This window comes from Cebus imitator, unplaced genomic scaffold, assembly GCF_001604975.1.
Source record: "Cebus imitator isolate Cc_AM_T3 unplaced genomic scaffold, Cebus_imitator-1.0 Scaffold550, whole genome shotgun sequence".
Taxonomy (NCBI): domain Eukaryota; kingdom Metazoa; phylum Chordata; class Mammalia; order Primates; family Cebidae; genus Cebus; species Cebus imitator.
This window is the reverse complement of record NW_016107865.1, coordinates 390,186-408,561: the sequence shown is the minus strand read 5'-3', so window position 1 is coordinate 408,561 and position 18,376 is coordinate 390,186. Positions and strand designations below refer to the sequence as shown.

The 18,376-nt window shown below is 47.8% G+C and overlaps 1 protein-coding gene across 8 annotated transcripts in view; it reads right to left on the bottom strand.

Annotated features, from left to right (window-relative positions):
* Positions 1-18,376, bottom strand: part of CDHR3 (cadherin related family member 3) — a 120,114-nt gene that overhangs the window by 23,847 nt on the left and 77,891 nt on the right. For all 8 annotated transcript variants that reach the window (XM_037733831.1, XM_017515434.2, XM_017515432.2 and 5 more), the window contains exons 5-8: positions 17,377-17,471; positions 15,750-15,854; positions 9,223-9,371; positions 5,774-5,963 (exon numbers count right to left, since the gene is read on the bottom strand). In XM_037733831.1, the coding sequence (XP_037589759.1) occupies positions 5,774-5,963; positions 9,223-9,371; positions 15,750-15,854; positions 17,377-17,471 (539 nt within the window). The remainder of the gene's footprint in view (positions 1-5,773; positions 5,964-9,222; positions 9,372-15,749; positions 15,855-17,376; positions 17,472-18,376) is intronic.

The following is an 18,376-nucleotide window of genomic DNA, read 5'->3' as shown; positions in this document are numbered from 1 at the left end:
AAAAAAAAAAAAAAAAAAAAAAAAAAAAAAAAAAAAAAAAAAAAAAAAAAAAAAAAAAAAAACACTATCTCTAGTTTCCTCATGTCAGAGAGGTTTGTATTCTTGTCGCCACTGCACAGGGGAAGAAAGAGTTGCTCCAAGCAGTTTCCCCAGCCTGTCCAGGAAAGTGGATGTATCCAGACACGATCCTCTGCAGTGTAAGAGTCCCTGTAAACTTGAACTTCCATTGGTAAGTATCCAGGCTCACAGATGGTTTGGGGATCTAAGCCTTGATTTCAGCTCTGCAGAAGCCAGAAGATTGCATCACTTAAAGAATTCAGGGTCCTGAAGTCAGACATTTCAGGAACTCCAACCCTTCACTTGGGCCCCCAGGGCTGCTTGGCCTGTTCTCTCATTCATCCCTAACACTTGGTGTTTTTCCCGTACACGCCCAACTTGGAAAGCCACTCCCCTCATTCAGCAATCCCTGCCTCAAAAGCAGGCTGCCCTCTTCCCAGCCATCAGACCATGTTTCTCTCCCACGCAAAGGTGACTGTGTCCATCCTATTCCGAATCAGCCAAACTGCTCCACCTCTTGCTCACAAACAGCTTGCAAAGCACCTTCAGCGAAGCGCCTAACAATTTACAACCAGAACGGAGGCTGTCGCTGTGCCTCGGATGCCTCCATGGGGCTTTGGGGCTCATTCATCATCGTCTGGGAAAGCCGCGGGGGCCTCGGCGCGAAGGGCTGGGAGCCTGCAGGGGCCCGCACGGGCAGCAGGGGGCGCCCGCCTCCTCCAGGCCACTCTTCACTGCGGGAATATGGCACCCGACCTCCAGCAGCTGTGCTGACCCCACCCGCTCTGCCACCTGCTCTCACGAACTCCCCAGCTGGGCCACGCCCACAGCCTACGAGGAAGGAACAAACATTCAGGAACAAGTGTCAGATTCTGTGGCAGCACCACTACTATTGTCGCTTTGTTCTGTTTTGACCTGCTTGTGTGCTTGCTTTGACATAATAGGACTGGAGATGGTATGAGGCTGGGAGGATGGCGGGTGCTGCAGGTCGGGGCCTCTCTGCACCTGTCCTTCTGCACACTTGGGATGCGGGGCTGGGCTTTTAGACCTCGCCCCTGGGACTGCAGAGGAAGGGTCCCTTTTGTTGACCTGCCTCACCAATTGGCATTCATAGTGTGGTTGAGAATTCCTCCCGCTAGGAGAGCCCAGAGAAGGGCTCCCGCTACTTGAGCCCTGGTTAGATTGTCTTCAGTAATAAATGCAATTAGTCCAGTTACAGATTTCACATTGGCCTTCAGGGCTAATCTGGAGGGAAGATTATCAAGAGCAGGACTCTGGGCTTGCCTGGACAGTCTAGGATATTCGAATTGCGGTTTCACCAGCTAATATGGAACACAGTCTGCAAACTGTCTTTCCATACCCCGGGGGACTCTGGACTGCAGGAAGCCAAATATACACTTAACAGATATGCACTGAAGGGAGAAAGTGGGCAAGGAAGGTTTGAGACAGCACACCCCTCTCCAGGCATTCTCACTTCTTAATCTTTACCCCTACCTCTTAGGGCAGAAGAACAAGGAAGAGCAGGAGAGTGGAAGAGGGCAGGAGCTTCCCAGGATGTACAGGAACTGCCCAAGAATGATAGCATAGATTTAAAATGTCAAAGAAAGCATAAGTGTGATGCTACAAATCATCTCTACTCCATCCTCAGGACCCAGACATCTCTCAGCAGAGGGTGGGTTCAATTTATGCATGTAAAGGTATGGAAGTTACAATCCTAACTACCCATGCAGCTGTCCCCACCCATCTAATGGAATGTAGAGCTCAGTTGAGATAGGAACCTAGCACGTGCTCAAGTTTGTGACTGATGTTATCGGGGTGTCAGCAGGAAGCAGCTGGCGAATTAAGTTCATTCTAGGAGGGGTCAGTACAGGGACTAAGAAGAAGGTGCTCACTCACAGGGTATATGGAAATCTCAAGGGACAATGCAATATCTCAGAGCTCAAGAGTGAAGCACGCTTACCACCTCTAGGCCCAGGGGAACCAGTGGAGGGAACAGGTCCTGCCGCCAGGGACACAGAGCTGCCTATGGGAATGGAGACCTTCAGGCAGGGGAGGAGTGCATCCAGCTCACAAGGAGAGAGCCTGGCCCTACCCTTTCCCCCTTCCAGGATTCCCCATTGGCCAACCAGAAGCTGGAAGGCAAGGGAGCTGGTTGATGTCTGATAAGGTTTGGCTGTGTCCCCACCCAAGTCTTAACTTGAATTCCCACTTATTATAAAAGGGACCCAGTGGGAGGAAATTGAATCATGGGGGCAAGTCTTTCTTGTGCTGTTCTCATGATAGTGAATAAGTCTCACCAAATCTGATGGCTTCATAAGGGGGAGTTTCCCTGCACAAGCTCTCTCTCTCTTTGCCTGCTGCCATCTATGTAAGACATGACTTGCTCCTCCTTGCCTTCTGCCATGATTATGAAGCTTCCCTAGTTTCGTAATGTGGAACTGTAAGTCCATTACATCTCTTTCTTTTGCAAATTTCCCAGTCTCAGGTATGCCTGTATCAGCGGTATGAAAACAGACTAATCCAGTAAATTGGTACCAGTAGAGAGGAGCACTGCTGTAGATACCTGAAAATGTAGACATGACTTTAGAAATGGGTAGCAGGCAGGGATTGGAACAGTTTGGAGGGCTCAGAAGAAGATAGGAAAATGTGGGAAAGTTTGGAACTCCCTAGAGACATGTTGAATGGCTTGGACAAAAATGCTGATAATGATATGAACAATGAGATCCAGGCTGAGGTGGTCTCAGATGGAGACGAGGAACTTGTTGGGACTGGAGCAAAGGTGACCCTTGTTGTGTTTTAGCAAAGAGACTGGGCATTTTGCCTCTGCCCTAGAGATTTGTGGAACTCAGAACTTGAGAGAGATGATTTAGGGTATCTGGTGGAAGAAATTTCTAAGCAGCAAAGCATTCATGAGGTGACTTGGGTGCTATTAAAGGCATTCAGTTTTATGAAAGAAGCAGAGTTTAAAAGTTTGGAAATTTTGCAGCCAGACAATGCAATAGAAAGGAAAATCGTATTTTCTGAGTATAAATTCAAACCAGCTGCAGAAATTTGCATAAGTAACAATGAGCTGAATGTTAATCACCAAGACAATGGGGAAGATGTCTCCAGGGCATGTCAGAGGCCTCTGTGGCAGCCTCTCCCATCACAGGCCCAGAGGATTAGGGGTAAAAATGGTGTTATGGCCTTGGCCCAGGGTCCCTCTGTTCTGTATAGAAGAAGACAGGAAAATGTGCAGTTTAGGGACTTGGTGCCCTCCATCCCAGCCACTCTAGACGTGAGTGACTAAAAGGGGCCAACGTATAGCTCAGGCTGTTGCTTCAGAGGGTAGAAGCAACACCTTGCCAGCTTCCGCATGGTGTTGAAACTGCACAGAAGTCAAGAATTGAGATTTGGGAACCTCTGCATAGAAGAGGATGTATGGAAATGCCTGGATGACCAGACAGAAGTTTGTTGCAGCAGAGTGGGGTGGGTGGCACTCATGGAGAACCTCTGCTAGGGTAGTGCAGAAGGGAAATGTGGGGTTGGAGTCCCCACACAGAATCCCTACTCAGGCACTACCTAGTGGAGCTGTGAGAAGAGGGCCACTGTCCTCCAGACACCAGAATGGTAAATCCACTAACAGCTTGCACCATGCACCTGGAAAAGCCACAGACACTCACTGCGAGCTCATGAAAGCAGCCGGGAGGGAGGCTGTACCCTGCAAAGCCACAGGGACGGAGCTACCCAAGACCATGGGAACCCACGTCTTGCATCAGCATGACCTGGATGTGAGACATGCAGCCAAAGAAGATCATTTTGGAGCTTTAAGATTTGACTCCCCGCTAGATTTCAGATTTGCATGGGGCCTGTAGCCCCTTCATTTTGGCCAATTTCTCCCACTTGGAAAAGCTGCATTTACCCAAAGCCTACACCCCCATTGTATGTAGAAAGTAACTGACTTGCTTTTGATTTTACAGGCTCATAGGCAGAAGGGACTTGCCTTGTCTCTGATGAGACTTTGGACTGTGGATTTTTGAGTTAATACTGAAATTAGTTAAGACTTTGGGTAACTGCTGGGAAGACATGATTGGTTTTGAAATGTGAGAACATGAGCTTTGGGAAGGACTGGGGCAGGATGATGTGGTTTGGCTGTGTCCCTACCAAAGTCTCATCTTGAATTCCTACATGTCGTAGGAGGGACCTGGTAGGAGGTAATTGAATCATGAGGGCAAGTGTTTCTTGTGCTGTTCTCATGATCATGAATAAGTTTCACGAGATCTGCTAGCTTTATCAGGGGAGCGTCCCTAAGCAAGCTTTCTCTTTGCCTGCTGCCATCTATATAAGACATGACTTGCTCCTCCTTGTCTTCTGTCATGATTGTGAGGCTTCCCTAGCCATATGGAACTGTAAGTCCAATTAAACCTCTCTCTTTTGTAAATTGCCCAGTATTAGGTATGTCTCTATCAGCAGCATGAAAATGGACTAATACAGTATCCATCCAGGTCAGCATCTTGGAGCACAGAGCAGGGTGGAGACTGGATCTGAAGGGACAAGTTAGGGGTGCGTCCAGAACAGAGTTTAATCATTTTGATATCAGACTCGCGGCCACATGGATCCTCTAGCATTATGCTGGGCATGGCGTTTGGGACAACAAGGAGACATCCATGAGTAAAATAAAGGAATTTCTATTTCTACTATTCCTCCTAGGCAATCCTGGTCTGGGATCCTTTGTCCTCTGCATGTATTGGCTTTATGTTCAGAGTCACCTGGAGAAAACTTACAAAACCAGTAAAAGATAAGCTCAGGAGACTCTCCCCATGGGGACATCTGGACCTGAGACCCACCTTGGTCTTCAGCCTTGCTCCAGATACAGGGCCATCTCTTAGCAAGGGCTACTGTGGAGTTGTTTCCCACAGCCTCAGTTCCTTCCAAGGAGCCCTCTTCATCCTCTCAAGAGACCAGAGACTGGCTGGGACAAAACCTCAGAGATGAGGCTAACATGGGAAAGTACTAATCATGTGGCTATTTGACAAAACAGTAGAAAGACAATCTTGTTTTCAAAAAGCGTATTAACCCAGAATCACAAGGGACTGTATTTTAAAATAATAGCAAAAAGAATGAGTCAAAATATACAAAATCACTTGTAACCCACTTGTATCTGCATTTTTTCCCCTTTCAGATGCCTTGTGTTTATATTCAATTAAGTTGTGTAAGGTGAATTCGATGCTTTGTTTGGTTTTACATAAGCACTTGGTTTGATTTATTCATCTGGCTGGTGGTGTGTTTCTCTGGGAGTTCCTATTTACTGATCCTAAGGCTCAAGCATCTATTATAACTGCTAACTAACAGCCCCATCTTGCCACCCGTGGCAATAAATAAAGAGCAGGCACAGTCCAGAGAGGGCCTAACAAGTCCCTGTGGTCCTTTTCACCAACAGAGATGAGCAGGATATAGAAGGGAGCAAAATAAAAAACAATTCTTAAGGATAAGAAAGTGAACAAGGGCAATAATGAAGAAGAAGAAGAAGAAGGAAAATGAAAGAGACAGAAGAAGAAAGGACAATGAGAAGGAAACCTGTGGACAGAAGTGAACAGTTCAAATCGATTTATTCTAGTGAGCTGTTTCTCCAAATGCCTATGATTCCTCAGGTCCTCCTGATAATATACCAGAGAAGCCAAAGGGTGGAAGGCCACCAGAGGTGGGACAGCCAGCACAAGTTTCAACGTGTGCATACCTGAAGGTGAAACTTTGGCATGTGGCAGGATTGTCGTTGATGTCTTCCACAGTGAAGGTTATCTGGATGCGATTCTCCTGACCCCCATATGGCCTGTCCTTCACCAGAACTTCCAGGGAAATGGTGGGATTCTGTCTCAATTCACCTGCATCTCGGTCGATCCTCTGGGCCACGTGGATTGCACCAGTCACTAAGAAAGCAAAGGTTAGAATGTGACCCTTTGAAGAGAAATGAAAGGAATACAGAAACTTGGAGAAACCTGGAAAAGACCATTCTAATAGCAGGAAGAGCTTATGCAGAGCATAATCTCTATACATTTTTGAAAACCCATGAAGTTCTTGTGTTAGTCATTTATTGGGGTATCTGGCCTGATCCTTCTAGGAATTTTCACACTGCACTTCAGAGTTGGGTCCCCGGGGGCAGCCCTTGCCCATAGTAGGCTGGTCTGGTAGATAGCTGACTCCAGCTTGACCCACAGGGCTCTCTTATTGAAGCTTTTTTTTTTTTTTTTTTGAGACGGAGTTTCACTCTTGTTACCCAGGCTGGAGTGCAATGGCGCGATCTCGGCTCACCGCAACCTCCGCCTCCTGGGTTCAGGCAATTCTCCTGCCTCAGCCTCCTGAGTAGCTGGGATTACAGGCACGCACCACCATGCCCAGCTAATGTTTTGTATTTTTAGTAGAGACGGGGTTTCACCATGTTGACCAGGATGGTCTTGATCTCTTGACCTCGTGATCCACCTGCCTGAGCCTCACAAAGTGCTGGGATTACAGGCTTGAGCCACTGCGCCCGGCCTTATTGAAGAATTTCTGACTGAAAGACACACATTGGAGGCTCAGCCAGGCTAATAGTGGAGCTACAGAGCTGAGGTCCCTAGAGCAGCACTGGGTCACATCCTTCCTGTGCCCCCATCTTTTGACATTTCCTTAGGATATGCCCCGAATCCTGTTGATAGATGTCCCTGCCTTTTTTTTCCCCTTTTGGTGAGCATGGTTTGCCTTAGTTTCTGTTACCTGCAACCAAAGAATCTTAATAAATATGCTCAAAAATTAAAAAAAAAAAACTCTCTCTACTTGTTAAAAGTTGAATTTTGCAACACTAGAGTAGACAGCATTCTCAACCATGGTTGTCCCTACACTCTCAGCTGACAGGACTTTAGGACGTTTTCAGAGGCAGTGCTCAGTTATTGCCTTTGCCTGCGTCTCCTGGGAATAGGTATCCTTTGCCCAAAAGCCTAAGGAGCCAGTAGCACATTTGTGAATTGTCCAAGGCTGAAGTCCTTTTTGGTGATGCAATTAGGACTTACAGGGGTGGGACAGTCTGGTAGTGGTTAAGAGGACAGGCCCGAGGAATCGGGCAGCTTAGGTTGGTACTTCTGCTTCATGACCTACAAGCTCTGAGACTTTGAACAAGTTGTTTAACCTGCCTGAGGCTTTCCCTAGGCCTCAGTTTCCTCATCTGTAAAATGTGAATGATGATAGTTCATGGAGTTACCATCTTGAGTACTTGAGATGAGATACATGTGAATAATCACTCAGCATAATGCCTGGTATGTACTAAGGCCCCAGTAAAAGATCGTTATAAAAGAGAAGGGGAATTCCTCCCCTTCAGAGATGGGAAAATAACTCCCAGCAGTCTGGCAGATTGATCTAGAATGACACTGTCCCATACAGTTACCACTAGTCACATGAGAGTTATTGAGTGATTAGATGGTGCTAATCCAAATTGAGATGTACTGTAAGAATAAAACATACAACAATCTTCCAAGACTTGGTACCAAAGAAAATGATATGAAATACCTCATGAATATTTTTTTTTTTTTGAGACGGGGTCTTGCTCTGTCTCTCAGGCTGGAGTGGAGTGGAATGATCATAGCTCACTGCAGCCTTAAACTCCTGGGCTCAAGAGATCCTCCTGCCTCGACTTCCTGAGTAGCTGGAACTATAGGTGTGGGTCACCACACACAGCTAATTTTTTAGTTTTTAGTAGAGACAGGGTTTCACTACATTGCCCAGGCTGGTCCCAAACTCCTGGGCTCAAGCAATCCTCTGGCCTCAGCCTCTCAAAGCACTGGGATTACAAACATGAGCCACTATGCCTGGCCATAAATAACTTTTAAGTATTGATTATGTTGAAATGATATTTTATACACGTTGAGTTAAATAAAAATGCCTCATTGAAATGAGTTTCTCCTATTTCTTTTTACTTTTTAAAAATGTGACTACTAGAGACTTTGAAATTATATAAGTGACTTCATTCTATTCCTATTGGACAGTGCTGAGATAGCTTCTCTCTTCAGAAGACTAAAGGGTACTCTCAGGATAAGTAACCCATCCATCCTTACACACCTGCCTTTGAGAAAAAGGTGATGGGATTCAGGACACATTACCCTAAAATATGGCACCTTGCATTTGAGGAAACAGCAGAAGCAGGAAGTTTTCTCTGACCTTCTCCTGCCCTTCTTCCCAAAGCAGACCATAAAAGAGCTCTCTGGCTTTCCTTTGAAGCAGTCACAAGACCTTCATTCCAGAGGTATCCTACCTATACCTAGAGGAAAGGCACATCCTATTCGGGAAGACAGAGATGCTAGGAAGAGTCTGAACAAATGGGGCTTGCTAAACTCCCCCAGGTTTATTATCATTAGATCATACCCTTCTGTCCTCCAATCATACTTCTCCATAATTACTCGCTTCATCAAACTGAGCTTAAAACACATGGGTTTCCCTGTTTGAGTCTTCATTTCTGAAGGCTCTGGTGTAACATAAAACTTACATTAAATAAATTTGTATGCTTTCCTATTGTTAATCTGTCTTTTTTATAGAGGTCTCAGTCACAAACCTAACAATGGGTAAGAAAATAAATATCTTCACCACCACCCCAGCTCCCACAAAGGTGAAGGGGGACATAGTTGTCAACCCTGTTTCGCTTCCCCAACCCCCATGCCAGCTGCTTTTCATGCATCTATTACCTTGGTAACCAATGATGACCCCAGACAGAAAGACATGCCCATACCAGGAGATAAGAAAAATACAGTCAGCCCTCTGTATCCATGGGTTCTGCGTCCTCAGATTCAACCGAGGATTAAAAATATTCAGCAAAAATAAATGGATGGTTGCGTCTGTACTAAACATGTACAGACATATTTTTTCTCATCATTATTACCTAAGCAATACAATATAACAACTGTCCACACAGCATTTACGTTGTATCGGGTAGTATAAGTAATCTAGAGATGATATAAAGTATATCATCTCTAGTATGGGGGGACGCACAAAGGTTATATGCAAATACTATGCCATTTCATAGAAAGACTTGGGCGTACGTGGATTTTGGTATCCACGGTGCATGCTGGAACCAATCCTCATGGGTATCGAGGGATGACTGCATTGTAAAACAATCCAAATGGCTGAATTAGAGGGTGCACTTAAGGATGGAGGTGAGTGGCTTACACTGATTTATCATGAAATATTTGCTAACAGTGGTAATGCTATAGAGGAGGTGGCTGGGAAGACCTTCCTCGTCAGGATCCTCCGCTGTGATATTGGCCACGATGGTTCCGGGACTCAGTTCCTCCAGGATCGTGTACACTCGTGTCGGGCTGTAACAGAGATACAGCAGACACAGCTAATTTTCAGGGGCACAGCAGACACAGCTAATTTTCAGGGGCACAGGAAGGTGGCATCTAGGCGATGGGTATTTGGGTTAGTCCTAAATATAGTGCAGAGCTGTTCAAGTTGCATCAACATGCTCAGCGGGAGAGCACAGCAGCGGAAAGGAGCGTGGCTGGCTTTTGTATTCCCAAAGATCACATCCCTGTGGATGCGAAGAAAGTACCGCACTGCCGTTGCAACGATTTACATGGGCCACCACGGTCTCCGACTCTCCGCACATCTGCCTGATGTCATTTCAGATCAGCCTTGGCATTAACGTCTTTTGAAATAAGGAGAGTTGGCCTATCCGGCTCTCTTTTCTCATTTTCCCACTTTTTGTGCAGATTTCCCTGAATTCTTTTAGAAATCACTGTGTCCAGAGTTACATGCCAGGGTCATGTTCAGAGCTGTGGGTTCCCTCCCTTGTTCCTGACTCCCATCCCTTGGCTGCCACCAGAAGCCAGAAATGCTGTAAAGCCTCTCTATTCTCACACCTTTGCTCACTTTTTTTTTTTCTTCCTTGTCCTTTTCTTTCTTTTCTCTCTTTTTTTTTTTTTTTTGCCTGAGGATACAGAATTTATGCACAGAAATTGCACGCATTAATCATGAGGTCAGCTCTCTGGACTGAGAACTAGGTCCTCTGGCAGAAGACCAGGTCCCATAACTGTCCTCCTTCTTGCAAGATAACCCCAAATCACCAACTTACCCATCTTCCTCAGACCTCGACCAATGCCTTTGGAACAGGCCAGTAATGAGACTGATAAGTTGGGAGTTTTAACTAACTATATATTGAGTAATTTTGAATGCTCTAAGGGAGGCTTATTCTTTAACTCTGCAGGAAGTCCTTCTGCTGAGGAAAATCATTTCAGTGGGGCAAATAATCACCTCTAATCTCCCAGTTTCCCAAGTGGAGGTGTTCCCATGGGGGATCGTTTTTGAAAGAGGTATAGTACCTCTGACATCTAAGTGACTGCACTCCTTTCGTAAGCTCAGCATGTTTCTGCTATGCTAGCTATCTCACCAACCCAATAAGGTAGGTAGGGCCAGAGGAAGGAGAGATGGCAGGGAACCAATCGCTAGAGTCAGGGGCAGACAGAGAAAGGCGGGAACCAGGTCCTCGCCCTGACCCTCCCTACGAGGGCTCTTCCCTGGATCCAAGGTCCCCCCACAACCATTCACAAGGTGGTCTTCTGTGGGTATACTCCATTGCTGGGGGAGAGTAATCATGTTCAGCCTAAGGTCACTCCGGTACCCCACTGACACAGGCCCATTCATCCTTCCCTTACTGGGTACACCTCTTTCTCAGGGAGTCTGTGACTCAGCTGTCACTGCTGAGTCCAGAAATAGGCAAAGTGGGATGGGACCAAAAAGGTGGGGTGGCAGGAGGCAAAACCAGAGCCAGGAGGGGAGGAGGTGGCCGCAGCCCCCCAGGCGGGACAGTTCCTCAGTCCCTTCTGTGAACGTCCCTGTTGCTAATGCGTGTTTTTGCTTTGGTCATTTACTAGGTTCTGTTAACTTCCAACAAAGAGCCCACTAAGAGGCCTGTGCTACTCGCATGGCTATGAGCTACTCCAAGCATGGTCCTAGAAAAAGCATCTCCAGGGAGCTGGTTAGACATGCAGACCTCAGGCCCACGCACCCCAGCCCTTTGAACCAGGACTGGCGTTTCACAAAATGCCCAGTGGATCTCTACAGGCTTTAAGGTTTCAGAAGGATGATTATAAGGTGATGCCAGAGGTGGCAACCACAGCCTCCCAGCCTCCCAAAGGACAGAGAGAGGATACGTAGGGAGGAAAGGCCCCTTCTTCCCATCACCCCTTTTTTTTCCTTCTCAGGCAGCGGTTCTGAGCTAGGGGTGGCATCTGAACACACGTTTGATTTTCATAACAAGGGGAGAGAGCTGCTATTGATGTTTAGGGGATAGAAGCTGGAGATGATGTTGCTACACATCCTCCAGTGCACAGGACAGCCCCTCTGCAAAGGGGTGCCTGGCTCAATGCCATCAGTGCTGCTGTGTAAGAAACTCTGCTCTAACGGCCGGGCGCGGTGGCTCACGCCTGTAATCCCAGCACTTTGGGAGGCCGAGGCGGGTGGATCACAAGGTCAAGAGATCGAGACCATCCTGGTCAACATGGTGAAACCCCGTCTCTACTAAAAATACAAAAAATTAGCTGGGCATGGTGGCGCGTGCCTGTAATCCCAGCTACTCAGGAGGCTGAGGCAGGAGAATTGCCTGAACCTAGAAGGCGGAGGTTGCGGTGAGCCGAGATCGTGCCATTGCACTCCAGCCTGGGTAACAAGAGCGAAACTCCGTCTCAAAAAAAAAAAAAGAAAAAGAAACTCTGCTCTGAAGGCTCATCTAGTCCACACTGGGTGCTCCAGGAACCCAGATCCCCGAGACAGGAACTGGTCAGGCTCTTGGCACAGCTCCTCAGGTGAAATATTCTCTCCGGATTAGCCTGACATTGAGCCTGGCAGGAGATAAAATCTTTAATCTATTTAATTTTTGAATCCAAGATACAGGTATGTATAAAATATCATTCAACATAGACCACAGTTAAGAGCTATGCAAAGCACAGTGAAGCCAGGAGCCATGCAGCCAAGCTCTCCACCACCTGCATTCTCACACCTTTCTTCCCAGAAACACCTGACCTCCAGAGCTTGGGCCAGCAGCCACACTCAGGGGGAAAGGTGTAAATGCTGGGAAGCCACGGATGGCTTCATTATGAATGAGTTTTCAGTAAGTGCCTAAGGTGTGCATGACACTGCCAGGCATCAGGTGGAAAAGGACTGAGTAAATACAAAAGAAACGGACAGGAGGGGAGAAAGACCTGCCTACCCAACTCTAAAATAAAGTGCTCTGCACACATACAAGCTCTGTGCATGGGAAAACAGTAAATTTGTCAGCTGCTGGGCTTTTTGGTTTTGTTTTTGTTTTGACACGGAGTTTTGCTCTTGTTGCCCAGGCTGCAGTCGTGCGATCTCGGCTCACTGCAACCTCCGCCTCACGGATTCAAACAATTTTCCTGCCTCAGCCTCCTGAGTAGCTGGGACTACAGGCACCCCTGCCACTATGCCTGGCTAATTTTTTGTATTTTTAGTAGAGATAGGGTTTCACCATGTTGGTCAGGCTGGTCTCGAACTCCTGACCTCAGGTGATCCACCTGCCTTGGCCTCTCAAAGTGCCGGGATTACAGTCGTGAGCCACCATGCCTGGCCTGTCAGCCTGTCAGGTGCTTTTATAATAAAACACTCAACTTCAATAATAGCAGACTCCTGGAGCTCGCATCCTGATTCTATAAAGCTTTCCGACATTTGTCACCACCCAGGGATAAAAAGGGGAGACAGTCTCAAGAACAGACACAGGATTCGCTTTGGTTGTGTTAATTGAAGGAGTTTAACAAATAGTAAAGATAGAAAGACTGTCTCTGTGCTTTACATTTCTATTTCACACTCAAGCTCAGTACACTTGAGTCTGTTTGAGGATTTAATTTTGTTAATCCTGAATTAAAGAAGTTATCGTTAGTGCTAGCACTGATTTATGGGTAAAGGAGGATCAGAAGCTCAGGGGAACCATGAAAGCCCTCCACATTAGCACTTAGTTTGAAACCGAGCAAATCCTTTCAAATTGTGGATGGCTGAAGGATGAGGCTGACTCTCATTGGCTGCCTGCGCCAAGTCAGGGCTGCCACCCTGCCCCCACTCCTTCTTTTAGGGTGAGGCTCTAGCAGACCCATCTTTACCTTCATCCAAGGAATGCTGTTTGAAATAAAGTTGACTGACCAAAAAATACAGATTTTCACACAGATCATGCTGTCTGCCTGGGGATGGAGCCCGATATGTTCCTCTTTCAAACCTAAAAGGAGAACCAGAGAGTTCCAGGCTGACCTCTGGGTACATCCCAAGCCAGCACGGGTCATGTTTTCTCTCTGCTAAAGTCAGTTGCTGTATTTTTGAAGATGTGGTCCAAACCAGATGGTTTACAAGTTCTGTCCCTGGGGAGTTCTTATTATTTTTCCCTTTGCAACCCCATTAACCTGCCTCCCCTCCTCACAGATGGGGCTTGTGGGGAAGGTGGCAAAGAATGTGTCTGCTCCAGCGCTCCAGTCATCGCCTCCTCTGGGGGCTCTTGAAGAATCTGCAGAGCTGTGTGGTATGCCTGAGCATGAGTCTGGACTGGGATGTCACAACTGTTAATGAGCTGCCTGGACTTTGCTCCAAGAGCCACCTGTCAGCTTAAAGTCACTGTGCTCTCCTTCTGAACCTAACCCAGCTTGAGGTGCTGATGGAAAGCATTATGTAGCAATTCAATTGCAGCAGGTAACTTGAGGGTCAAGGTTGGAAAGAGGAACGTATTGCGGCTCCATCCCCAGGCTGTGGGGCTGGAGCAGATGCATTCTTTGATACCTGCAACTGGACTGTGGACTGTGTTTACATCCAGAAGTTGTGCAACTGTGGTGCGTGTGCCAAGTGGCACCAGGTTACATTGCGAATGCAGCTGCCTTAATACCTCCCAATCTTGGAGTACTGTTGCAAGCCCTCTACCTAGCTCTGAGGACTAATGGTCTTTTATTGGTGGAGTGTCCTGTGCTGAATCTATTCATAGCCATTCATGCTGTTAAAGGTGATTTTGCCACTTTCCTTGTGGCTGGCTCCTGTGCCCATCTCAGGGACTGGGGAAGGCAGAGGCTCTGTAAGCAGTATGCTAGGAGAACTGCCAGGGAAACATTCCATGTGAGAGAATCAAACTTTGCTGACATTACTTTAAAATGGGATGGGGAAAAACACGGAGTGGGAGGAGTGAGGGCAGAGCCTGCCCCTTCCAGCTCAGAATCCCCCCTTCTCCTAAATCCCCATCTATGATAGGCTCAGATCTTCCTTTTGTGTCAGGTGCCAGGCACATTTCCACAAACTCCCCTCCACCTGACGCATTTACCCTTCCCACCTCTGCTGGACGGAGGAGCTGCGAGACACAGTCGGATGACTTTTCTGGATCCACCATGGAAGGAAGAAACTTTAGAGCACCCAGTAATGGGCAGGCACCATGAAAACAGCCCTCTCCTCAGTGCAAGGATGACACGCCAGGAGGGAGACGTGAGTGATGACACGTGATCTGGGACTCTGCATCATCACTGTTACTAACGTGCAGTTACTATCACTGTCACCAACGTGCAGCCACGGTCACTGTCACCAACGTGCGGCCATGATAACTGTCACTAACGTGGCCACCGTCACTGTCACCAACGTGCGGCCACCATCACTGTCACTAACATGTGGCCACCATCACTGTCACCAATGTGCGGCCACCATCACTGTCACCAACGTGTGGTCACGGTCACTGTCACCAACGTGCGGCCACCATCACTGTCACTAACATGTGGCCACCATCACTGTCACCAACGTGCAGCCACCGTCACTGTCACCAACGTGCAGCCACCAGCCACCGTCACTGTCACCAACGTGCAGCCACCGTCACTGTCACCAACGTGCAGCCACTATCACTGTTACGTGCGGCCACTGTCACTGTCACTAATGTGTGGCCACCATAACTGTCACTAACGTGCGGCCACCATCACTGTCACTAATGTGCATCCACTATCACTGTTACATGCGGTCACCATCACTGTCACTACACCATCACTGTCACCAACGTGCAGCCACCGTCACTGTCACTAACGTGTGGCCACCGTCACTGTCACCATGGTGCGGCCACCATCACTGTCACTAACGTGCAGCCACCGTCACTGTCACTAATGTGTGGCCACTGTCACTGTAACCAACGTGCGGCCACTATCACTGTTATGTGTGGCCACTGTTACTGTCACTAATGTGCGGCCACCATCACTGTCACTAACGTGCGGCCACCATCACTGTCACTAACATGCAGCCACCATCACTGTCACTACACCATCACTGTCACCAAGGTGTGGCCACCGTCACTGTCACTAACGTGCGGCCACCATCACTGTCACTAACATGCGGCCGCCATCACTGTTACTGATGTGCAGTGCTTTATTATAAAAGCACCCTCTGCGTGTGCAGTGGCAGGCCCCACACCCAGGCATGTGTCAACCCCTCCTCCCCACAATACCCCAAATCCCGCGGTGCCTGTGAATGTGGGGGTACAGGCGGCAGAGGCAGCAAAGGTAGAAAACAGCAGTCCAGAGGGCCAGACAGAGACTTTGAAGAGCTCGCACCTCTAATCTCTCCTGCAGGCCAGAGCAAAGGGCATGTCTCTGCCTTGTATCAAATGTGTCAGAGGGGACAAGGTGGCCTAAAAAGGATATGCTGGCAGCCCAGGGAGTCCTGCATGCCTTCAGGCCTACCTGGTAAAGTGAGGGGCTTCGTCGTTGAGGTTCACAATGTTCACCTGGATGGCCGTGGAGGCCCCGAGGCCGCCGCTGTCCCTCACCTCCACGATGAGGTGGAAACTGCCAGGAAACATTCCACATGAGAGAGTCAAGATTCACTGATGCTACCTCAAGATGGGATGGGGAAAGACATGGGGTGGGAGGAGTGAGGGCAGAGCCTGCCCCTTTGGTGGTGACCCTCTCCATAATGCCCCCACAGTCTCAGGGCCTGCAGGGCTACCGTTCTCTCCCCGCCCCTGAACCCACTGGCTGCTTCTCATTCTGCAGTGGCTATTGACCACCATCATCCCACCAGGCCAGCGTCTGCTCAAGCACCATGCTGCACCCTCTATTCTGGTGTTTCTCGCAAGATCTCTGGAATGTGCCTATCACTCCCACAGGAGGGAGAAAGGCTCCCACGGCTCCCATGTCTAGCTCTTGTTCCCATGCCCGGTGCAGAGCCAGGAGCCTCACCTGCTTCACCCCAAGACCAACGTATTTTCATCCACAAGGCCTGGACTTTCCCGGAGGCCTGCTCACCCCACATCATTGCTTTCCCCTCATCAGCCACTTTGCTTGGATGGCTGCCTCTCCCAAACAACATGGGTTCTGGGAAACCTTGTATAGATCACCCTTAACATTAGTGACTCCATCTTAGAAAAAGGTGCCATCTTACATTTCAAAAGGCATCAAGCCAACAGGGTCCAGATGTTCACCTAATCAAGAGAGACAACACTCAACTAGGTGAGGGCATAATCCTATACTACCAGTCTTCACCAGAGGACCCAAGGACCATAAAATGAGCAGGACTTCACTGGCTCGACATGGCCATCTTGACGGACCCTGTCTTGCTGTCACTTGTGATCTTCACCCAGCATCTGCCCAAATCAACAACCTTTCCTTACAAGACATTGATGACCTTGGATGTGACAAAGACACTCTCCTTATCCACATCACTGTCCTTGGTCGGGCTTATTAACTTCTTTTTCCTACTCCCTTTTCTCATGGTGTTAAATGTTACTTGGATGTGGAATGTTTATAACATGTATGTATTGATGACATATCTATGTTTGGTTTACAATACTGACCGACCTGTGGAGTGGCTTAAGCCTGTATGCTCTGACTATTGTGTCAACCAGAAGTCTAAGGAGAGTTGCCTTCTTGGGAATTCCATGTAGTTCATGGCTTTTCGGATTGAAATAGCATCTGTAAAAATATGACCTTATGGAAAGATGAAAATGTGCACCGACCTGGAGCTCCAGTGGCACAATCGGTTAGCGCACAGTACTTACACGGCAGTACATGCAGAAAATGTGCATGGACCTGGTTACGTCTGACCTTGCACTGCTCATGACACTCCTGTACTGGGGCACCATCTCCCATACTGTCGTTCCTGTTCTCTAGAGACCAAAAGACGACTCCCAGACAATTGCCTTATTCCCCGTCCCTCTCTGGGATTCACCACCATCTGAACTTACAATGAGGCTGTAGACCACTCAAAGGCCCCCCCCAACTGCCCTCAGTTTGCACTGTGACCTGTCCCTCATGTTTTCCTTGACCCTCAGATAAACGGTACTTCAAGCAAGGTCAGTAGCCAGGCTACCTGCTGGGTCCTGCTTCAAAGTCCAATTCTGTTGTGGAGAAGAGGGTGCCGTTAGCAGACATTCCGAAGCTCTTCGAGGGAGAAATCAGGAAATACTAAAAAACAAGGGGAAAATGTTGATAAAATCAGCCCACCTGCCCACCCTTCCCCAGAAGATGTATGCTCAACTCTTGTTTTATATTCTTAGCCCATGAAATGTTCCTGATGCATCAGGATGAGGTTCAAATGAGCAGTTACCCAATTTAATCGCTCTTGAATCCAGAAACTTCTGGCTTTGTTGGTCTGAGCCCTGGTTGACCACACCCTGAAGAGCTGGTGAGTAGATCCTGCTCTAACTACAGAAAGTATATAAAAGGCCCCTGTCAAGGCAGACTCTGCTACTGAGTCCAATCTTCTTATCCCTATCAGTGTGTTCTCACTTCTTCTGGACAACTTCTGGCTTTGATTCTATGCCTTGGCTTTAACCAACACTGTTTAAATACACCTACTACCCAGTAGGTAATAGGACTATATCAAAATGAGTAGGATGCGATCACTATCCTTACAAACAACTTACAATATAGCAGGGTATAAAAATGTGCACGACCAACACTCATTGAAATGAGTGAAGGAAACAGGGACAAGGGTGAGCGGAGAATGAAATGTGGCAGAGCCTGCCGTTCAGGCTGGAAGCTGCTTTATGGATATAGAAGAACTGTTTTTATATCTAATTCCTGGCATGTGGGCCATTGGGAAAGTCATTCCCACATCTTTGTGTAGTTGAGAGTCTTTGTCATCCTTGGCTCCCAGCCCAGCTCTCTTGATGACACCTTGCCCAGAGCTCCTTGATCTGATAGGAAGAGACAGGTTTATGTGTACAGCCCACTGAGGACCAGTCCACAGGAGGACCTTGCCTGTGCCACCCATGGGAACTCATCACAACTGCTCTGTTTCTCCCACAATGGAATAAGAAAACAGGCGAAGAGCCTGGATCAGAAGAACTGGGTTCAGGGTCCAAATT